General features: G+C 46.8%; 1 protein-coding gene across 1 annotated transcript in view; it reads right to left on the bottom strand.

The window, feature by feature from the left end:
- Window positions 1-1,156: 1,156 nt before the first annotated feature.
- Window positions 1,157-20,029, bottom strand: part of ABTB1 (ankyrin repeat and BTB domain containing 1) — a 28,959-nt gene continuing 10,086 nt past the window's right edge. Inside the window, exons 8-12 of the mRNA XM_075432694.1 lie at window positions 16,102-16,217; window positions 10,488-10,586; window positions 9,728-9,895; window positions 6,500-6,700; window positions 1,157-4,688 (exon numbers count right to left, since the gene is read on the bottom strand). Of these exons, the coding sequence (XP_075288809.1) occupies window positions 4,482-4,688; window positions 6,500-6,700; window positions 9,728-9,895; window positions 10,488-10,586; window positions 16,102-16,217 (791 nt within the window). The 3' untranslated portion in view covers window positions 1,157-4,481. The remainder of the gene's footprint in view (window positions 4,689-6,499; window positions 6,701-9,727; window positions 9,896-10,487; window positions 10,587-16,101; window positions 16,218-20,029) is intronic.

The following is a 20,029-nucleotide window of genomic DNA, read 5'->3' as shown; positions in this document are numbered from 1 at the left end:
CCTGCAAGCGGAGAATGGAGCCAAGCCTGTGTTTCCCATCACCAGCCCTCGCTAGGTTTGTCCATCCCTGGCAGTTGAGCAGAGAGACACAATCCAGCTCCCCAGGCTGTGCAGGGCTTCATTGGGTTGCCCACAGCAAGACAGAGAGAAACAGCATCACCCTGAGCCCAGGAGTCTGTCACCGCACACTGACAGCAAGCGGTTAGGTGGGAAGGAGCCGTCTCCACAGTTTGACCATGGCTACCAACACGAACAGCTCAAGCCTTTTAAAGACACTAGTGCTTTACTCCGGGCTCTCACAGCACAATGATGCTCCCTGTAAGCAGTCTGCCAAGTCCCACAAACCTGACTAGTGCTTGAACTTTTCCAAGTCCAGTCCCACCTTTCAACAGCATTAGTCATTCAGACGCTATTCGTATCCCCCCCAAAAAAACCCTGCACGTTCCCACCCGGAGCCATGGGGACGGGCTTGGATCCCCGTTCGCTGAATGCCAATCACAGTCCGAAGTCAACAGGGGCTGCACAGATGCAGCTTAGTTACTGCCACCGAGACTATCGCAGCCGCCCAGACATACAAGAAGGCAATAGAGAAAATAAGCATCCGTGTCCTTGAAGGAGAGAGGAAGGACTGCCCCGACACTTCAGCAGACTTGAGGTTTTGGAGAACACACAGGCTTCAGAGGCTCCGCGAGTGCCCTGGACAAGTCACAGCAGTTAAGCACAGAGGCTGAGAAACCTCCATCCTTGGATTCAATGGACAGTCAGCGACGACAGAGGCGCAGGGTGACAGGAACAGAGGGAGGGACAACTTACCTGTCCGGGGCTGCTCAGAGCAACTTTCCAAGACCAACACCACCACCACGCTGACCAGGCCTGTGCCGCGGTGCTGCTGCTGAAACAGAATAATCCTGGGAGCAGGGAGCCAGTAAAAACAAGTCGGTGCTTCAAGCCCGTGTCCTGGCAGGACTGCGCAAACGGGTCACCCAGGGAGGAGAGCAGAGTCACGCTTTCCTCACTGCTTGGAAGCCCGGCGGTGCAGAGCCAGCCTTTGGCCCAGGTGTGTGAAAGTAAGCTGAAGGAGCACAGTGTCTCCTTTCAGAAATAAAGTCATGCTGATGCCATCAGCTGGTAAAAAAAAGGCCACAGCAGGAACAGATATAGTGAAATATACTATTTTATTGCTGCACACATGCTTACACATTTCTTCTTAAATATACTGTTGCTCTGATAAATTTTACAATCTTCTTAATTCAACAAGTGGCTAGTAGTAAATAAAAATGACAGAGGCAAGAGAACACAAAAAGGACGCTGGCAACAGAAGACAAATCAAAAGGTTTTTATTTTGTGATAAAATTATTTGCAGCAAGAATAAAGTGAATTCAAACCTAAGTCTTGACCTGGCTCATCTTAATTAGAGAGCTCGCCCGCATGCTGACCATCTGCTTATGCATGCTTTTTGATAGCCCTGTTTTGCCAAAAGGGACCGGGGGGGTGGGGGGGTGAAAGCTCCCCAAGTAATTGGGCAATCTGACGGGGCCCACAGATGTGACCACTAAGTGCACGCAGACAGATGAGACGTTTGCTTGGCAGCCCACGCAGAACTGCACTGCTTGTGAGGCAGATCAGAAGGCCACACTGACCCTTCCTCCCACGTATACAACTGCAGCCTCGCTTGCTCCATGCTTAAGGACGCAGGAATGGAATTATTCAAGAGCAGCCATAGGGAAAACACTTCCCAGCACCGCTGCCACTCCTCCGCCTTCCTCCTGCTTTGCCCACTACCAGTGTCCACTTTCCTCTAGCAGCTGAGGCATCTGCAGAGAAAAGCATTAGCACATTCCTCGCTAATCCTGCTTCTGCATCTCGTTCAGTACAAGCAGAAGGCAAAGGCCACGTTCTGTTCACTGGTGGCTCCGTGCAAGCCTTGTGCAGAGCTGTCACAACCACTGCTGTGGAAAGCCGACAGCTAAGATGTCAGATGCGGAACTGATGCAGGAGGAGCAGAGGGGATGTGATAAACTAAACATCCTGCTTACGTTCAGTGTCATCTTCAGCCACAAAGGCAGGAGAAATGCAGGGGAACTGAACCAGCTGGGTTAAGCTGCCGGTTTCTGTAGCAGCCTTTCACGAGCCTGACACTCCACTGAGCGAGAAAACAGGCAGCTCTGCTTCCACACCTCTTTCCCCAAAATACACGGGACTCCATATTAAAGCGTTCTCAATAGCCCTTCCACTCCTAAAGTCCACCAAAATGCCCTTACCAGTTCAAGCTGCGCTGGCTCTTTGGTGGTCCTGTCAAAGCCACACCAAGCTTAGAGAGAGACATGGAGGTACATTCCACGAATCACACAACAAACACACAGCTCCCCTCCACATCACCACCGCAAACAGCAGCACACCCCTGCTGCTCCCTGCTTCCACACAGCAACACACCCCTGCAGGGACACGGCCTTTTACCTCACCCTCATCTGGCTGCAGAACACAAACCACAAGAACCTGCACTTCGAAACGTAATTGAAGCACGCCCTGCTTTAATATAGCCCTGCAGCCACCATGCCCTGTCCCAAAGAGACTTGTTCTGCAAGAGAAACCAGTTAAACACAGATGACAAAGTGCACAAGCATCTGGGGTCCAGTTAAGTCAATGCACCTCGTTCCTGCCTCACCAGCTGTCCCCAGCTTCTGCTGAGTGCGACTCAATCCCGACACGATTTAGCCAAAGTCCAGCTTCTCGTGAGTACAGCGGCCAAATCCCAGTGCCCCCTCCCCACTGCAACCGAACCCAGCCTGCCCAGTGCCCGCGGTGCCCAAAGCCTGCCCACGCACACGCAAGCAGCTTCAACACACGCCAGACAGAGGCAGCCGCTCTGAGCAGGGGCAGTAAGGCTGCAGTTCTCACGTGGTGTGGGAGCATCCGCCTCTCACCTGGCGAGATTAGCAAAGAAGAGAAACCCATCCTCCCAGTATATACACACTTGACACAAGTCCCTGCTAAACGCTGGATCTCCAAACCCTTTCCTTATCCATGTGAAGCACTGCTACCATTACAGCAAACAATGCCCTGAAGCTGTGGGGGCTCCCTGCCCAGTTCCCACCTCAAACACTAAAAGCACACCTGACAGGTTATTTCAAGCTCTTGCCTCACAAAGTGGCCAAAAGGACAATGTGCGTTAGCAATGGCAGCTCGCTGCCTGTGCAAGATTCTCTGTGTGCTCCCTCCCAACTCACAGCACAGACAAGCATGCCCAGCCCGTGCCTTGGGGACCCGAGACTCTCATAACGTGCCATTCTGGAGACCAACAGCTCTGAAGCCAGCCTTTTTGGCAAGGCAAGCTTTATGCAGGGGTATCGCCTGCTGATTAGCGCCAAGGAGAAAGAACATCATTACCCTCATTAAGAGTCTAGGGAGACAACACGAGATAACACGACCTACTGCAGAACACAGATTCAAAAACATTCATTAGTACAAACAGTGAATTTCCTGGAGAACAATGAAGCTACAAGGCTCAAGGCTGAGCAAAGTCAGAAGGTCGACGAGTGGGACAGCATGGGACAGCTCCCCTGCGAGAGACCCAGAAGGCCCCTTTTCCTTTTAAAAAAGGCTTCCGGTGACCCCTCTTCCCTGACCTACCAGCAAGTCTGTTTTGCTTTACCACAGTGGACAAAAAGAAAGGGAAAACTGCTGTTTCCAAGAGGAAGATATTTCCTTCCCCTGTTGGGAAGAAAAGGGGTGGTCTCCCTTTTTTTATGCGTTGAAAGCTACTGCTTTCCAAGAACGGAAGTATTCTGGTCTCTACTGTATTCCCAAAGATGTTTGTTCAGAGCATCTGAGCACTTCAAAGCAGTGAAAAGCTAGCAAAGACTCGGAAATCACTTTGTGTTTTTTTCACCTAAGAACTAGAATAGCAGGTGAAGACAGTGCCTTCCACATAGCCAAGTACTCCTGTGTCCCTGTTAGGGAAGCATTGCCCACCTTTGCCAATCTTCTAATCATGACAGTGAAAGAAAGGCCACCTCCCCTCCACTATACCTATTTGGAGAGTTTAATACAGTTTTCTTGCTCTGCTGGTGGCAATTCAACAAAAAACCTGGCATGAACCAATTTCAGAAGAGCGTTGTTGGCGAACAGAACAGGATAGGTACTAACACCAGGCAAGTCCCCCAGAACAGTTCCCTTGCCACCCCCAACAGCTTGCAGTCTCCTATCCGCATTGTATTGTACAAAGCAGCAGCTACCGATTTGGGCTGAGCTTTGGGAGCTACTTCTGAATGAAGAAACAAGAAATAAAATAAAACCTAACACAAACCACATATGCAAATGTCGAGACATAAATAAATTAAAAAGAAACCATGCCTGAAAGTGGATGGGAAGGAGGACAAAGCAGGGGAAGAGAGACATTCAGAGACTCAGATGTTCTTGCACTCCGAGCCAACCCAGTGGGGGCTACGCAGGCTGCCTATGACAGGCAGGGTTTGCACACATCAGCACTCAAGCCCTATACTGGCCAGGAGGTTTTCCAGAGCTTCAAGTTTCTGGTTGGCTTCCTCAATAGCACTGTAAGTCTGCACGTTGCTGGTGATGTGGAAGCGGATGTCATCGACCAGAGGGATGGAGTCTGTCTCCTGTCGTTCCTCCACAGCCTCTGCATTCTCCTTCACAGCGGCCACAAACTCCTCCAACTCCACCAGCTGGACGGGTTGGAAAAGAGAACCATTAGGAAGACAAGGCAACAGGTATAGGGATATAAAGGGTTGCAGAAATGGGCTCAGCCACTGTTGAGGGATCCCACAGAAGAAAAGGGAATGCTAAGAGTACATGGAAACCCAAATCTTCCCATGTCTCCTACAGACACTACTTGGAGATCCTGCCATTCACCCTAAGGAGGTAGTAGTACTGCAACAGTAAGTGGTCACAACTGTAAGCAATCTGCACGTCAAACAGCTCACTGTAATACCCACTAACTAAGCATCCATAGTTCTGGTATTGGGGCACATGAATACACACAATTTTCCCTCCAGGGAGGCTCCTCAGCAGGAACCGGGAGATGCTGCCAGACACTTTTGGGAAACGTCTTGCAACAGGCGAGCCAGCGAGGGCTTATGGCCCAGTTCAGAACCACAGATGACTATCCCCACCACGGCTCTCAGCCCTATCACCAACAGCCAACCAGCAGATCACAGCAAGGCAGCTGCTCTGTTCTGCACCCAACCTGACAGAATCGGGTCACTCGTGAATGATTTTACGTCAAGTTCCCCAGGAACATGTGGCATACTGAAGGGTGAGAGGCAGCTTCCGTCTGTCTACACCACCAAACTGGGCCTGGGCACGGCAGGTTGCTGAGCCCGGCTCTGTGCTACACACACTGCCAAAATCTCTCCCAGTTGCCATCCTCAGTGCATCTCCACAAGTCGCTGGCATCTGCTGGTGTCTGAACAGGTGGAGTGGTTTCATTTATGCCAAGACCCTTAGGAAGGAGCACTGCCAATGCAGGGTCTGAGGACTCCCACTCAGGCTAGAGAAGGGGAATGCAAGGGGAACACAGAACACACAAGCAAAGCCCTACCTTGCCCAGTTACTATTTGGAATAGTCATTCAGCTTGCAAACCAAATCCCTTTTTCAAACGCCAGAATCTGGGTGAAATGCCTGTCATCCCCAAACTATATACTGAACAAACCAACAGCCCCAGAATAATTTCCTTTGCCGTTTTCACATGCCAAAAAGAATTTCACACCTTTCAAGCTGCAGGTAAAAGTGTTACATTCCCATGTGAACTGTACAAGCCATTTATAAAGATCTGTCTCAGGATAAGAACACCCCATAGATTACAGTTTATCCTTTCATATGGCAACTTTCTCCACAAGTCCTGAAACTTCAAGCTATAATCGCTCAGGATTACAATTAAATGGAGCCCCATAAAGAAAACTTCAGTGTTAGGTTCATTACTTTTGGCTGTTCAACGGCCAAATTTCCCCTGTGGAAACCCCTACTGTTAGATTTGTCATCCTGCAGAGGAGCAGAGATCACATTGATTACTCCTTTCTATAGCATTATGCCAGGAAGAACTCCCTCCAGCAAACATCGCAAAACATTTCCTGCACAGAGCTCCCCTGCACACCCCCCACTGGGTTCTCCAGGCTGCGACTGGCATACTCAGGCAACACCGTTGCTGCTCTGGGCACAGTTGCTGAAAGTTCAGTGAAAGTCACCTGCCCGTGGCATTTGCAGAACTTTTCAGGCAGTTTTTTCACCCCACAGGGAGGAGCTAGACAGCCAGCAGCATCTGGCGTACTGCAGTGACATCAGGTACTGCCACACTCCTCATCCTCTGCCCTAACTCACCGCGTGCTTTGCCACTTAAGCACTGCTCATTTTCAGGAAGCACATTAAGCCAGAGAGGGCAACCATTTATTACAGACCAAGTACAGCCATTAGATCTGTTGTATCTATGGCTCACTGTGCAGTTACATTTACATGCACATGTGGTAATGTTTCTGCTACCTTCTCGATGATCTTTGCCATGTACTCCGTGCACTGGTCCTCCAGCCGGGTCAGCTGGAACAGCTTTGCAATCCTCCAGATGCTGACAATGTTGTCCTCATCGAGGATCTGCGCCAAGGTCCTGCCGCAAAGCCGCTTGAGCCCAGGCAGCAGGTACATGTCTGCCACGCACAGCACGTCGTAGGCATTTTCCGGGGACAGCTGGGAACGGAAAGAGGGGAATTACTGTCCAGTCCTACCCACTTCACTTGTCTCTGGCAAACTGCCATCTTCTCCTGTGTTTTAGCAGAGATTCCCTGAACTGTTGTTTGGTCCATTACCGGACAAACGTTAACAGTACTATGGGGAGACAGGAGCGCAGCCTTTCTGGGCTAGGGCTTCCACTCAGTTACCCAGAGGAGTTTAAAATGCTGCAGAGGCAGCTTGCTCAGCACAAAGCAAGAAGTTTGCAATGCTGCAGCTAACCCCCCTAGCTGAGCACAAAGCAATGATGCAACTGAAACGCAGACAAAAGCTGGCTGCTAAGAAACGTTCAGTGTGGCAGTGGAAGGAGGTAGCTTTTACCAGAGGTACTGAAAGCCCTTCAAAGGGAGAAACAGAACAGGCTGGCAACAGAGAGCACCTTGTCCCCACCTGGACTTTTCCTCCCATTTTGTACTTCTGGACTCACATTTTGTGAAAAACATGCAAAACCCTCTTAAGTTCCTTCCTCAAACTGGCTCTGCTAACTCAGCCAGCGCAACCTCCCTGGCACAGGGACACAGCCAAGAACAGAAAATTGCACCCCAAATAAACTGTAGGTGAGGCCCAACTAGGTAAGGAACAGACTCTGCACATCAAATACCACTGGAGCTTTAACAGGCATTCAAATTGAACTAAATTCATGTACCAGATGCTCAAGCTTACACTGTTGTGGATGGCCTTCCACGTTTTCAAGCTCCTGAGCTACAGAACACCCTCCCATTTCCCTCTTGGGTACTTTTGTTCCTTGCAAGTGATCCGAGGATAAAAAACGCTGTAGATAATACTGGAGACACCACCTCCAGCTTCACTCAGTCTCTTCCCCCTGGCTGGGCAAATCCTATTTTAGTCAGCCATCTGCGTCACTAACCTGGAACTAGAGCCTGTCTCTTCGCACAGTTCTGTTCCTGCTAACATGAAGTGCAAAGAGCACAGTTACCTACATCCGTTTGAACGGTGAATCTGCAGGATGCAGCGTACCCTGGCTCTGGAGAAGGCGACATTACTTGTGTCTAGAGACCAAGTCGCACTGGTCTAGATTGAGGAAAGGTAACTCTGGTGCAGTGTGGCCCACTGCCCTGATAACTGGTCAGCAGCAAAAACAGTGCTGTCCACATCTACACGTGGTTGCTCACTCTGACAACTGCAAAAGGCCAGTTACTTCTTCCCCTACAGCTGTCCACACTGGTGTTTGGAGAGCCTACTCACAGCAAGCGTGTCAGCTGTATAACACACTGCAACAGCTGTGCAGAAAGATGCAAGATGTATTAGAGGCACGCCGTGAATGCTACAGTGCCACAGTGGTGTAACAAAGTCCTTGGGGTTATTAATTAAGTGCTTTGCCCTTTCATAAGCTCCAGGAACTTCACGAGTTGGAGGCATTTGAGTCAGTACTACTGATGGCAGCAGCTCCCAAACGCTTGGCCAAGCACAAACCTAGCAAACGTTGCTCTACAAGCTCCCCTTGAGCCCCCACAAGTTCCCCTTGACCCCCCACAAAAACTCTGATCAGCAATTTCTCTTTCTGCCTGGAACCCTTTCTGTATTCTGCACACACTCTTCCCTCCAACTGCAAGCACTGTCACTACTACATGTAAATCTTTTGGAAAAAGAGAGAAGTGGAACTGGGAGCGCTGACACTTGGCTGGAGAAACCCAGGGCAGAGAGAATGCTCTACATATAAGCCTGGAACGTGAGCTATATTCCTGTTTCCCTGACCATTTTTCTGGTGTTTCTCCATGACAGATGCAGTCGGTGCAGAAACTCGTATCTTGGCTGCTCAGTTTGAAATCCAAGCTAGTTTCTGTGATGGCACCATCCTGCATAGAAAACATATGAGCAAGACCCTTTCAGCTCCTACACATTGTTGTTGGTCTGTCCTTCTGTTCCAAGCCCAGATAGGGCAGCTGAGGCAGCCCTTGGACAGGCATGGCTGCTTGGGGAACATCCTTCCTGCAAGCCATCACAAGGAGGGTAGGCAGATGGGAGAGGCTACGCTGCAGTGCAGTCACAAGGTCAGGAGGACCTTCACAACCCCAACACGCTGCTTCCCCTCTCTGCCTGCCCTTTCAGCACATGGCTGAGGGAAGAGTGCAGACAAGTGAAGCATCTGCTCTCTGGCATACCAATGGCAATCCTGCCCTTGCTGCCTGCTAAACACATCTCTCCCTACCGCACATTCCCTGCTGCCACCCAGAGGTGAACAGATCAGCAAAAGCAAGGTCACAGCTGTGTGCACGCTCTGTATGGGGCACCTAACCCAGAGCAGAAATACTGCTTGGGACAAGTGACACTGGCAGGTGCAGCAGTGTCTCTGATCACAGCCCTAATGCCAGAACATGTTCTGGCATCTTGTAGCTAGACCTGCGGAAAGCACTTGCCACAAAACCAAAGCAGGAAGCTGCTTAAATGCTGAGATCTGCTGCACCTTCAATTAGGCTGAAAACTAGGTGGGTTAGGGCCATTTTGTTACTGCTTGGATACTGAGCATAGCAAGTCATTGGTCTCCCAGAGGAACCTCTGCCCACCCCAGCAATAAATAACAGTGGAAATAATGACTTGCTACAAATGGAAAAACGGACTACGATGCCAAGAGTAAATAAGCGGAGTATTTCAAACTTTCCACATCTCCAAATGTGTTCAATCTGCCATCTACTGGCAGCTTCCACAGAGCCCAAGAGGGAAACTGTAATGCCCTGCATTTGTCATGCCAGCATAGAACGCACAACCTAATTTCCAAATTTTTGTTATGGGATGAAAAACTAGGGATTTGCTTCCTGAATGTCATGCACATGAACTAGATCCCTGCCTGGCTAACAGCAAGTCCCATTATGTGGGTTCCTGTGACAGAAGTCAGGTAGCAGAGTAGGGCAGTGGGATTTAAGAAACCACACCCCCCCCTCCCCTCCAGATGCTGTAGGAAAACACAGCGGTGAACACCTCCAGAATTAACCAGCACAGCAGGAAGGGCTCCAGGGCTGGCCTCACCTCTGTATCATCACTGTAGATGTAGTAGAGGACCCGGATGAAGATGTCTTCTGAGATGTTGTGGAGAGTCACCACAGGGATGCTGGGCTGTGTCTGCAGCTCCTCACTCTCACTGAAGTGGTCTTCAATAAGGGCTTTGAAATAATCACTGCGACCACAGAAAAATGCCTGTAGAGGGAAGAAAGACCAAAAATACTATGATCTTCCTCACTGCACCAAGCCAAACAGCACTACCAACCAGTTGTCATGTCAGAGCAGCTCAAAGATATTTCAGAAGTTTATGCTCTGTAACTCTGATTCTCCCTATATTTTGAAGCTGCATCTCCAACATTTTTCCATACCTTATTTCCATCCATGCCTACCCTCAGAACCAAAAAAACAATTTGTAAACTGAAGAGATTCTAAAGTAGCATGGCATTAGGGCAGGAGTTTGAGTTGAGGTTGGATCTCTAAATCCATTCTTACTGCCCTTTACTTGCAGATCAAACATTCCCCTCTCCAGACACTGAACTCGCAGGCCAGCAGTAGGAGATTTTGCAGCTGTGAACGTTGTAGCTGAATCCATAAATTTATCTCCTCACCTCTGCAAGAAAGGCAGGGTTTGCCTTTTTGCTAAATGCTTTAAATGTAGCTTCCAGCTGCAAGAAGACTTTTGGTTTTCCAGCTGACGAGGCAATTCTGCTTCTGCAGAGTGTATGAGACAGGTGGACTAGACTCAAGGCAAAACGGGAGGAGAATGAAGCATAGCACAAGCACGTACCTTATGGCACAAGAAGCTGTAATCTGCCACCCGGAAACACACGTCAGGACAACTGTTAAAGTTGTCTGTGCTGTCAAATGGCAACTCCCCAAAACCAACCTAGGAAGAAAAAACACAAAACCCCACCTTTAACATTCGTGCTTTAAACACACCCAAAGCGAAGTTTGGACTTCTTGGTCTTCCCAGAAGCAACCATCCATCCATTCCCTCAGCACAGGGCAGAGCACCAGAGATCCTCTGAACACAGATTTCGACGTGAGGAACTGGAGTTCTTGCACTCCTGATAGAGAGATTCCCAGTACAAGTTACAGCTTCCCCCCTTGTTCACTCCCCTGACCCTCCATGTACCTCTGGCAAGCATTTCTGTGCCCCCTAACAAGGCAGATAACCAAGTGGAGGTGAAGTTTACTTCACGACATGGGTGTCATAAGCATACTACAGCTCAGGACTAGCCTGTTACTGTGTAGGTGTACAGGTAGATGTAGTAATGTATAGATTACATAGATTCTACATATACAACAGTCTGAATTGGTTTGGCTACGATTACTGCCTCACTTGAATTATCCAACATTTCTAAAGCACATTTTAAATTTCTCATTTGATCTGCAGCCAAAGATAGTGTTGTTGCAGTATTAATGCTCTTGTGAATTATTTTAACACCAACACACATCCTCCCAGTCCCACATGCCAACAAAGACAGTGCGCGCACACACACAAAAATCTGTTAGCCTTATGTTATTTTAAAGTGACACTTCCAAATATTTTCACTTTCACCTTATCCTATATGCGGCGTAATTCAATTGTAGAAAAAAGTTTATATTCACAGTCATGTAGCCAAGACAATCTCTGGAAACAAAAGGTTCCCCCACTTCTTGCTTTCCAAACACATGCCCCTGAGCCACCTGGGGCAAGGAGTTTATCACCGCTGCCTCTCATGCAGGAAAGTCACATCCCAGTTTGGCACCTGGGAAAAATCTGGGCTGACTGTAAAGATCAGTCTCGCAGTCGCAGACTACCCAAGCACCATTTGCAACACTCCTGCCTCCAGCTTAACCGAAAGCAACTGACCTTCAGCTTCACTGAGGATACAGATGACTCCTCCCTCCCAAACTAAACAAAGACACAGCCTGCAGCACCCTGGGCTGGTGCTCTCGGCCAAGCTCAGTTCGCATGCAGTGGGGTTTTGCTCACAAAACAGGTCTTAGGATGTGGCAAGACACCAAGCTGGCAAAAGCTCACACCATCACTGAACATGGCGATCTGGGGACCCATTTGTCAGGCTCTTTGTCTGTCCACAGCAACATTTGGCAGCTTCTGGTCCCTAATCACAGGAGAGCAAGCCCAGTGACATTCAAATGGTGCGCATGGCTCTCACAGTAATGCTGTCTCTCCATTGCACCTCTGCCCTGTGAGTGCTTCCCTGTCAGGGAAGTCCTCTCCCAGAAGAGATGCAGCAATTCGAGGAACACTCCCCACCTGACCTATTACCTGCTTTTCATACAGCTGGAACACAAAGGGCACATCCAGCACTGAAGATGAGATCAGATTTCCCATTTGTAGATTCCCCAGGCTGATATTTTGCTGTTATCTGTGTCTCATGTTTCCAGGCAACGAACAAACCGTGGTCTGGGATCTGAAGCCACACTCTCTGTGGCATCCCGTTACAAACGCCAGTAGTCATGACCCAGCTGCCCGCCCTGTTTGCCTTTCTGCTATACCCACAGCTTCCATGTCCTCTCCTGGAAATGCTGACATGACTTTCAAGGCCACAGCTTTGCAGGCACATTACAGGTAAAACAAACCTAGAAACAGGCTCTGATAAGACACCACTCTTCGTAGCACAATGATTTTAATTGAGACAAACTCGACATCTCCTGCACGCATCTCTTCTTTGCTCCCCTTTTACTGTCCAAAGGTAAATCTTTAAAAGGAATCCATCCCTCTGGAATGGACAGAGGAGTTTTATTTGTCTCATTTTGTCTCCTGAATTACAAACTCCTCTAGGCTCAACTTCCTGCTTCTAGCTTTGCCTGGTCCCTGCTCTGATGCTCAGGTTTACAAGGTCATTTCCAATTCCTGCTACAAAAGAAGGTTCATGGCTTTGTCTCTCCTATTCAGCATCAAGTGGCTTTACAGAATTTTCCTTTTACTCCCCTTTTAAATCTCTACTACTTCTACTCTCCTCCCTTGTCATGCTTGAGGAATTTCAGCTCCCTTTAAGGATCTTCCTGCAGAAAAATGGCTTATTCCTCCCACCCCCCATTCAGGCAACCTCCTCAGCACACCCCTGCGCAGACAAAGCACAGCTGCCAAAGTTAAGCATGTTGCCCAGGAAGAACAAAACAGTCCAGCCTAGGAGGTGCAAATACACTCACAATAACTCATTCACCATACAGAAATGTTCTCAACACCTCTATAGCATAAGACTGCTTGAACATTCACAGTATCTTCCAGCCATCACATGTGGAGGACAAAGTCTTTGCTGCTATGAATTTGCTGTTAGCACTTGAATAGAAATGTTGCTGGAGGCAAAACCATACAAAACAAATCAGTGGCAGCAATTTGTACCTTGGCCCAATTATCTCAGCAAGAAAACTGTAAATAAATTACAGCACAAAATACAGGGGTTAGTGATCCAAGAGAAGATTACTGGTCCATAACCAGATGCAAGTGGATTGGATATTAAAAAAAAAAAAAATTGGAAGCATGTTGTAAACAGTTCAGTTAATCTGCCGCTGCCAAATGGGCACAGCAAAGCACAGGAATAACTGCCATGGACAGCCACACTACACAGGTGCAGAGACAGACAAGATGGAACCCAGCTACTTGCTTCCAACTGTTGTTTCTACGCATTACAAGATTCAGCTTTACCCCAAAAGTGACAAATGGTCACATTTTCTTACAGCCACAGCAAATGTCAATACAGATGGAGAGAACAGTATTTATTTCATGGCAAACTCTGATCCTTTTAAGTCTGGTTTCCTCTTGGTTTGGAAAGTAAGATTTAAGTTAAAAGGTAATGAAAAACCAGCTACTAGGAAACGATGTGCCTGCAGTCTCATACACTGGAAGCCCTGGAGTGGCCAACTCAAAGGTCGTCTGGCAGACATGGGATGAAGAGCTAGGCAGGCAGACAGTGGAGAAAGCCATACGGTTTTTGACAGTTGCCTGGCTTTTGATGGTATTTTACTTAAACACATCACTGCTAAATTTTATTGCAACAAATCAGAGAAGCAGCTGTTGTGGTCAGAAAAATTCTGGCCATTACTAGTTTAAAACAAAAAATAGACAAAACACACACTTTTAAAAACAAACATTGAAAGAGAAAATGCTTTCAAGTATCACCAGGAAAGAGAAGCAAGATACCAAGATTATAAACATGTTTACGTGTTCGAAGACTAGATAGTTCTCACTCTAAAAACTAATAATGAACAGTGATATGATATCAAATATTAGTTATTGTTTTAGTCATATAGCATATTACTGAACTATGAAATTGGGATGCACAGAATTTTCTTAATCCTTCAAATATCAGACTTTACATGCAAATTATTTGTTCATAGCGAGACAGAAAGTTGCATACACCCCAATTTCATGCAATATGGCATTACATGACATGCAGCATCTAAGAATGTCTCTTGCCAAAATCTGACCATTACCTGAAATGCCATCAAGAAATGCTGGCTGTTAAGAAGCTGAATACCTATTTTGTTGTGCATAGGCTGGAAAAAAGATGTATGTTTCTCTCAAGAACACAGATGTAAACGTACATGACTACTCAGTTGTCTGCGACATTTTAGCTTACATAGTTTGTATACTATTCCTTGTATGGCATCAAACCCTGTAAGAATGGGGACGTGCAATTCCTCCGTCCCAGGACAAAGCTGCCCAATTCACAGATTTTAACAATTTGCAAACATTAGGATGAGTTATAAATGGCAGTAGGATGAAAAGCTTTGTTCATATATTCTTTGTAAGTTAACAATAAAAAAAAAAAAAAAGACCTAGAGAGAAAAACAGGAATCTTTTAGAATTTATCAGCTTAAACAAAGCACCCACACTTGTTCATGGCATACAAATTCTCCAGTGAACAGGCGTGTGCCCACATCCTCTTCACTTCTACAGCCATAACAAGTCCAGCGCTGCTCTAACTGCCTTAGTTCTGGTCTGTGAACACAGCACGAAAACCACAGCTCGGAGGCATTCACAGTGCTGTCAGATGATTATATTACTCCACGTTTCCTATTTTCCTTTCAGCTCCTATTTTGCATGAAAGAATTAAAAGGGGAGTGTTTCTAACCCTTGGGAAGCAAAGCTTAACCCAACAGGAGTGTGCCATCAAGGTCTGGGAACAAGGAATCAAACAGCATTCTTTTCATTTGTGAAGTGACTTAGAATTTATGTAAATTTCACTGTTTTCAGGCCCACGATCCTTTTTGAGTTCTTGCGGAGGTAAATCTGAGGCTTACCTATAGTATCACCTCCTTTTAAGCCTGCAAACACACAGTAAAGCACACTGAAAGCCACAAATGAATACACAGTTATTTCAAGGAGGCAGGTTACATAGCAAAGATTTCTGCATTGGTAGGTGGAAACTTGGTGGAGAAAAACTCCCTCTACAAAGTGCTCAGTACTCTGAGAAATATGTCTGCCAAAAGCCAGCACAAAACACGCTGGCTTATTACAGGTAAGAGACGTTACCCAGCAGGTCAGTCACACACTCAGGCACACGCACACAAATATTCTCTGCACCAGGCAGGTCTATTCGGCAGGGGACAACAAGAAAAAAAAGGCAATAAACTTTGCTATATCACTCAGTCATAAAACCTCTGGGCACAGGAGCCACTTATAATGAGTTCATGTTATTAAATTCAGGGTTTGGTATGAGAGAGAAGAAAAAAAGGACAGATGTAAGAGTGAAGTGAATGTGCTGATCTTACAGAAAACAGCACATGCAGGGAGAATGAAGACCACTAATACTTATTCTGTTCTCCTGCAATGGGAAGCGAAGATCCACATATCTGAGCCTAACTAATAATACTGATGGTATTTTAACCTAGTGATCATCAGCCTGCAGCTTGTGGGCTATTTCTAAGGGTCAACAGACGCAGTTATGAAAAGCAAACCTATTGCCAGTCAAGTCAAATTCGCTTCAGAGGGACTCACATGTCTGCTGGAAATACTTCCAGGATCTGAAAGCACCTCTCCACTGCTGGGTGTCAGTTCCTAGCAAGCAAGCCCAGCAAGCCATCTTCCATCTATATGTCCCTTCGGGTACCAATGCCTCCTGATAAAACATTTCTGATACTCAAGAAGGATGGCAGAGAGAAGGAAAAAGAGCTGGGGGCCAACTCTTCTCCCATTGTAGTCAATGAGGAAATCCCCACCAACTGCATGTTTTGTTTACCAAGAACCCTGCTGGGGGAAAAATCCAAGGGAAAGGACCAGCACTAACAGTCTTATTAAACAACTTTACAGCATTTCCAAGCAATAAAAGGCTTTCAAGCATTTGGAGCACCAGCAAACAAGCAAGCACTAAATTCAAATGCAGAGAATGCGACTGAACACACACCACAGCCCCACAGAGACCAGAAGTAGTATAAATGCTCCCTACCCGCAGTTCGGCTGGCAGGGCGCAGTCTGCTAGAAGAGCCAGATCTTCCTGCAGCCGGCAGTTACCTGTGGGCTCAATCGTCAGCACTTTCACACAGGTCCCTGGCTTGGAAGAGACTGGAAGAAGCAAAAAAACAACAGAGCAGAGATGCCTAAATTCCTCCACAAACATTCTCTCCCATTTAGAGAAAAGACAGACACTCCAGGAAAAATCAGCATTATCGCTGTTTAGCTTTTACTGCAAATCACACGCCATTCCTCTATGTAAACATGCACGCAGCACCCCTCGGTACAGCTGGTGAGGAGGGCTGGAAGGGGTGTGTGTATTGCTGTCTCTCCTCAAACCTCCACTGAATTCCTTGTGCTGGAATATCATATCAACTGTGGCAAACACAAAGTTGGCACAGGGATATTTCAAGCCCACCTGGCTCTCTGCAATCGTTGTCACCAGCCATAGCTGAGGTCCATCGATCAGGCTGCCCTTGATCCCTGAAGGAGACACTCATACAACGCCTTCTCCAGGCCACCACCCCAACCACTGTCTGCATCACCTAAGGTGAAGCCCGTGCCTCTCTGCTCCACCATGTGCTCTCACAGGTCCCATTTCAGCTGTGCCATTCCAACCGCACTCCAGGGAACAAAGGGGTTTATTCTTGTTTAGGTAGTAAGTTCTGTCCACTTGAGTCTGTCCTCTACTCTCTACCTGCAGACCCCCAAAGCACAGAGACTCCCAGAATACCTGGACTCCTGGGTGTGCCTGTGTTGTTTGCAAACATTAAAGAAGCATTGCTACCACCACCAAAGAGATGAAACAGACCATCCAGAGATGGCAACTTCATTTGCCTTTTTCAGACTTAGTGCATCTTCCTGACTTGCCCTACCAGCCTACACAGCTAAACAACCTGATAAAGGGGAAGCAAAATACACCATCATACTTCTGTAGCCTATGACCAAGGTTGCTGTGGAGCTCGTTGAAGCCAACTCCCTTAACTTCAAATGAGCAGCAGTCCAAAATTACGCCCTGCTATTGTGTTATAATACCGTTGCCAGCACAGCCTTTCCTCTTTCTGGCAAGCTCCCTCCTGCAGTTCACTACCCCAGGTTTATTTTCAGCTCGGCGTGCTTTGGGTTGAGGACTGGAGCATGTAAGACATTCAGGAGTCCCTGGCACATACATACGTGTTTTTTCACATGGTAAGCATGTGAAAAAACACGGAGCACCACTGGAAAACGCAAAGTTGTGGTGAGGAAGGCTCAAGATGCTGCTGGGAGCCAGAAAGATGCAGAGTTAACTCTCAAGTACAAAAGAGTTAAGCGGCCCCACGCTGAGGCATTCAGAAGAATTTCTGACAGGCGTGATTCACTGCATTAAAACCCCTTGCAGGTGAATCACGCCACCTTGAGACCTCATTTTTCCTGACATTTTGCACAGCATTACACGAGCTCCTTCAGATGACTCCATTGGGCCGTGGGCGAAACAAGACCACGATGTGCTACAAAACAAGTTCTCCACCCCCTCCTCCACGTTCCTGCTGTACTCTTCAGATATGCCACCACTGTACCTCAAATAGGCTGAGCATCCCAGAAAGGTACTGGAAAGGGAAGGATAATTTATGAATACAAGGCCATTAGGTACCACCACTGCTACACATGCAGCTACACCAGCAAGGAGACAGGCTGCTCTATTAGTGCTAAACAGTACCTTCAGATAGATGACTTCCAGGGTAAGTAAGCCAAGAGGAGACCTGGCACCAACACAAACAAGACTGAGTGCATTTTCTCGAAGAGCCCTGTCCACTTACAGACCAGCGTGAGAGAAGGAAATTTCTCAGTGTGCAATCAGCAGTTCTGTACAGCAGAGAGAATCATTTATATTTGTTTAGTGCCTATTATAACAGTCACCAAATCAATCAGGCTCTGTAAGTGCTAATGGACCCAGCAAGTTTTCAGCAGTAGTCAAGGGAAAGAGTTCTTCTCTTGGGACCTGCAAAGCATCTGTGCATTTTCATAGCGACATGAAAGAACAGTGATTTGTCTGAGAAGCAAATCTATCATAAGACATTTTAGATACTGCATCTCTCAAACCCAAGAGCACAGCATTTGGTCCTACAAGCAACTCTCTCCTAACAGAAATAATAAGAATCAAAGTGACAGAACAGGAAAAAGCTGCTTGCTGCAAGCAAGCAGTAGGGACCATCACCTTCTTGCAAGTAGGAATGAGGGGTTTTCTGAAGAGCAACATAAACAATGCAAGGAGCTGGAGGGAATAACCCAACTGTGGTTGAGAGTAGAGGATTTTGTCTTTCTGCCCAGCTTAGCCCAGCTATATAGCACTGAACTGTCACCTACCAATTCATCAGCTGCCTTTGTTTCCATGGCTTAATACTTCTTTGAAGTCTTTTGTTTCAATCAAGTCAATGCACCACAAAAAATAAAAGCCACCAAAAAAACCCACCAGACTCCCAAACCTTTCCAGAATGATTCCACACTCAAATACCTGTCTTATACCTCCTCCTCTCGATGCCATGACTAGCTAGACCCACAGACTCTGTACATCCAGTGCCTCTGCTACGAAGGTGAGCATCGTAAACCCTGCTCTCAACCTTTTTGCCCTAAGACTGGTAGAAATAACTGCAGAACATTTATTTTCAAATACCTCCACTTCTAAAGGAAGTGGCTTAATCTGGACAAATGCTGTCTGAGCTCTTCCAAACACTGGAACAGTTTTTTGTTTTTATAGCCACAATACACATGTGGGGGAAAATATGGAAGCATTCACACTGAAGCCTCTCTCAGGTGCAACAGAAGGCACTGGGTCATCCTCTTCAGGGTTCTCCTAAACTACTGCCTGTGAATGCGAGATATTAAGTGCTTTTGAAATGCTGATTAACTCTAGATAATGAGATTGCAGGGACTGCAATTATCCACTGAAGTGGAACAGGCTTGAGTTCACGTTGTTTTATTAGGCACGTTTCAACTTCGTAATACAGATGCAAGACATGACCCTGCTCTGCAGACCTGAATCAGATGTCTTCCACAGCACGCACTTAGAACAAGCAGAGATGCCTCATGCACTAGAAGGAACAGCAATGCTTTGTCAAGTGCCAGACACAATGTGATCCAAGACATTTCCCAATTTGTAATTTGTATAATTCTTGTATGTATTACATTCTGGAGATCAAGTTTTCCTGGCTTCCACATGAGATCTGATACAAGAAACAAACTTCTAACACTATCAGCAGTTCTGTCTATTCATTTGAATTCAATCTGTCGTAAATAAAAATCAGACCTAGTACTCGCATCAGTGCTTTACACCACCCACTGATTGTCTTCTGTCACGCCTTAAAAAAACTGTTCCCTCCCAAAAAACACAGAAATTAAATGATCGGTCCAGTGCCATCCCAGAAGTTTGTATTACATTTCCAAGTGGAGCTTGTATCTGAAACTCCCAACCAACCTGAAACATTAATACACCATTTTCCATTCTTAAGGCCCACCAAGAAATCAGCTTTTTTGCAGTTCACAAATTTAACCACTGGGCATCATGATCCTTATGTTGCTAATGACATACTATGGAATGGCTTCAGACAGCTAGCAAGCTATCCACCTTTTCTTCCTCTCACAATCTAATTTGAGATTTGAACTTGATGCATTAATGTGGAATGGTCGCCTCCAGGATCTCAGCTAGATCCTGGGAGAAAAAGATAAAAAAGATAAAAAGGAAAAAACAGGGGAAAAAAGATGATCTCCATTATCCCACTGGATTACTCTGATATCAAAAGATGCAACAAGATAATTTTGTTACCTGATTGTCCGAGTAGTTTTTATTTTCTATTCATGGTATGCACCACCACTCCCTTTTTCCACCACTTCTTTCATACATCAACCGGTATCCTTACACTATTTGTACCAAGAAACCAAGAAATGCA

The sequence above is a fragment of the Opisthocomus hoazin genome, chromosome 11 (genome assembly GCF_030867145.1).
Source record: "Opisthocomus hoazin isolate bOpiHoa1 chromosome 11, bOpiHoa1.hap1, whole genome shotgun sequence".
Classification (NCBI taxonomy): Eukaryota; Metazoa; Chordata; class Aves; order Opisthocomiformes; family Opisthocomidae; genus Opisthocomus; species Opisthocomus hoazin.
Note: the sequence above shows the minus strand (reverse complement) of the source record. Positions and strands in the feature narration are given on the sequence as shown.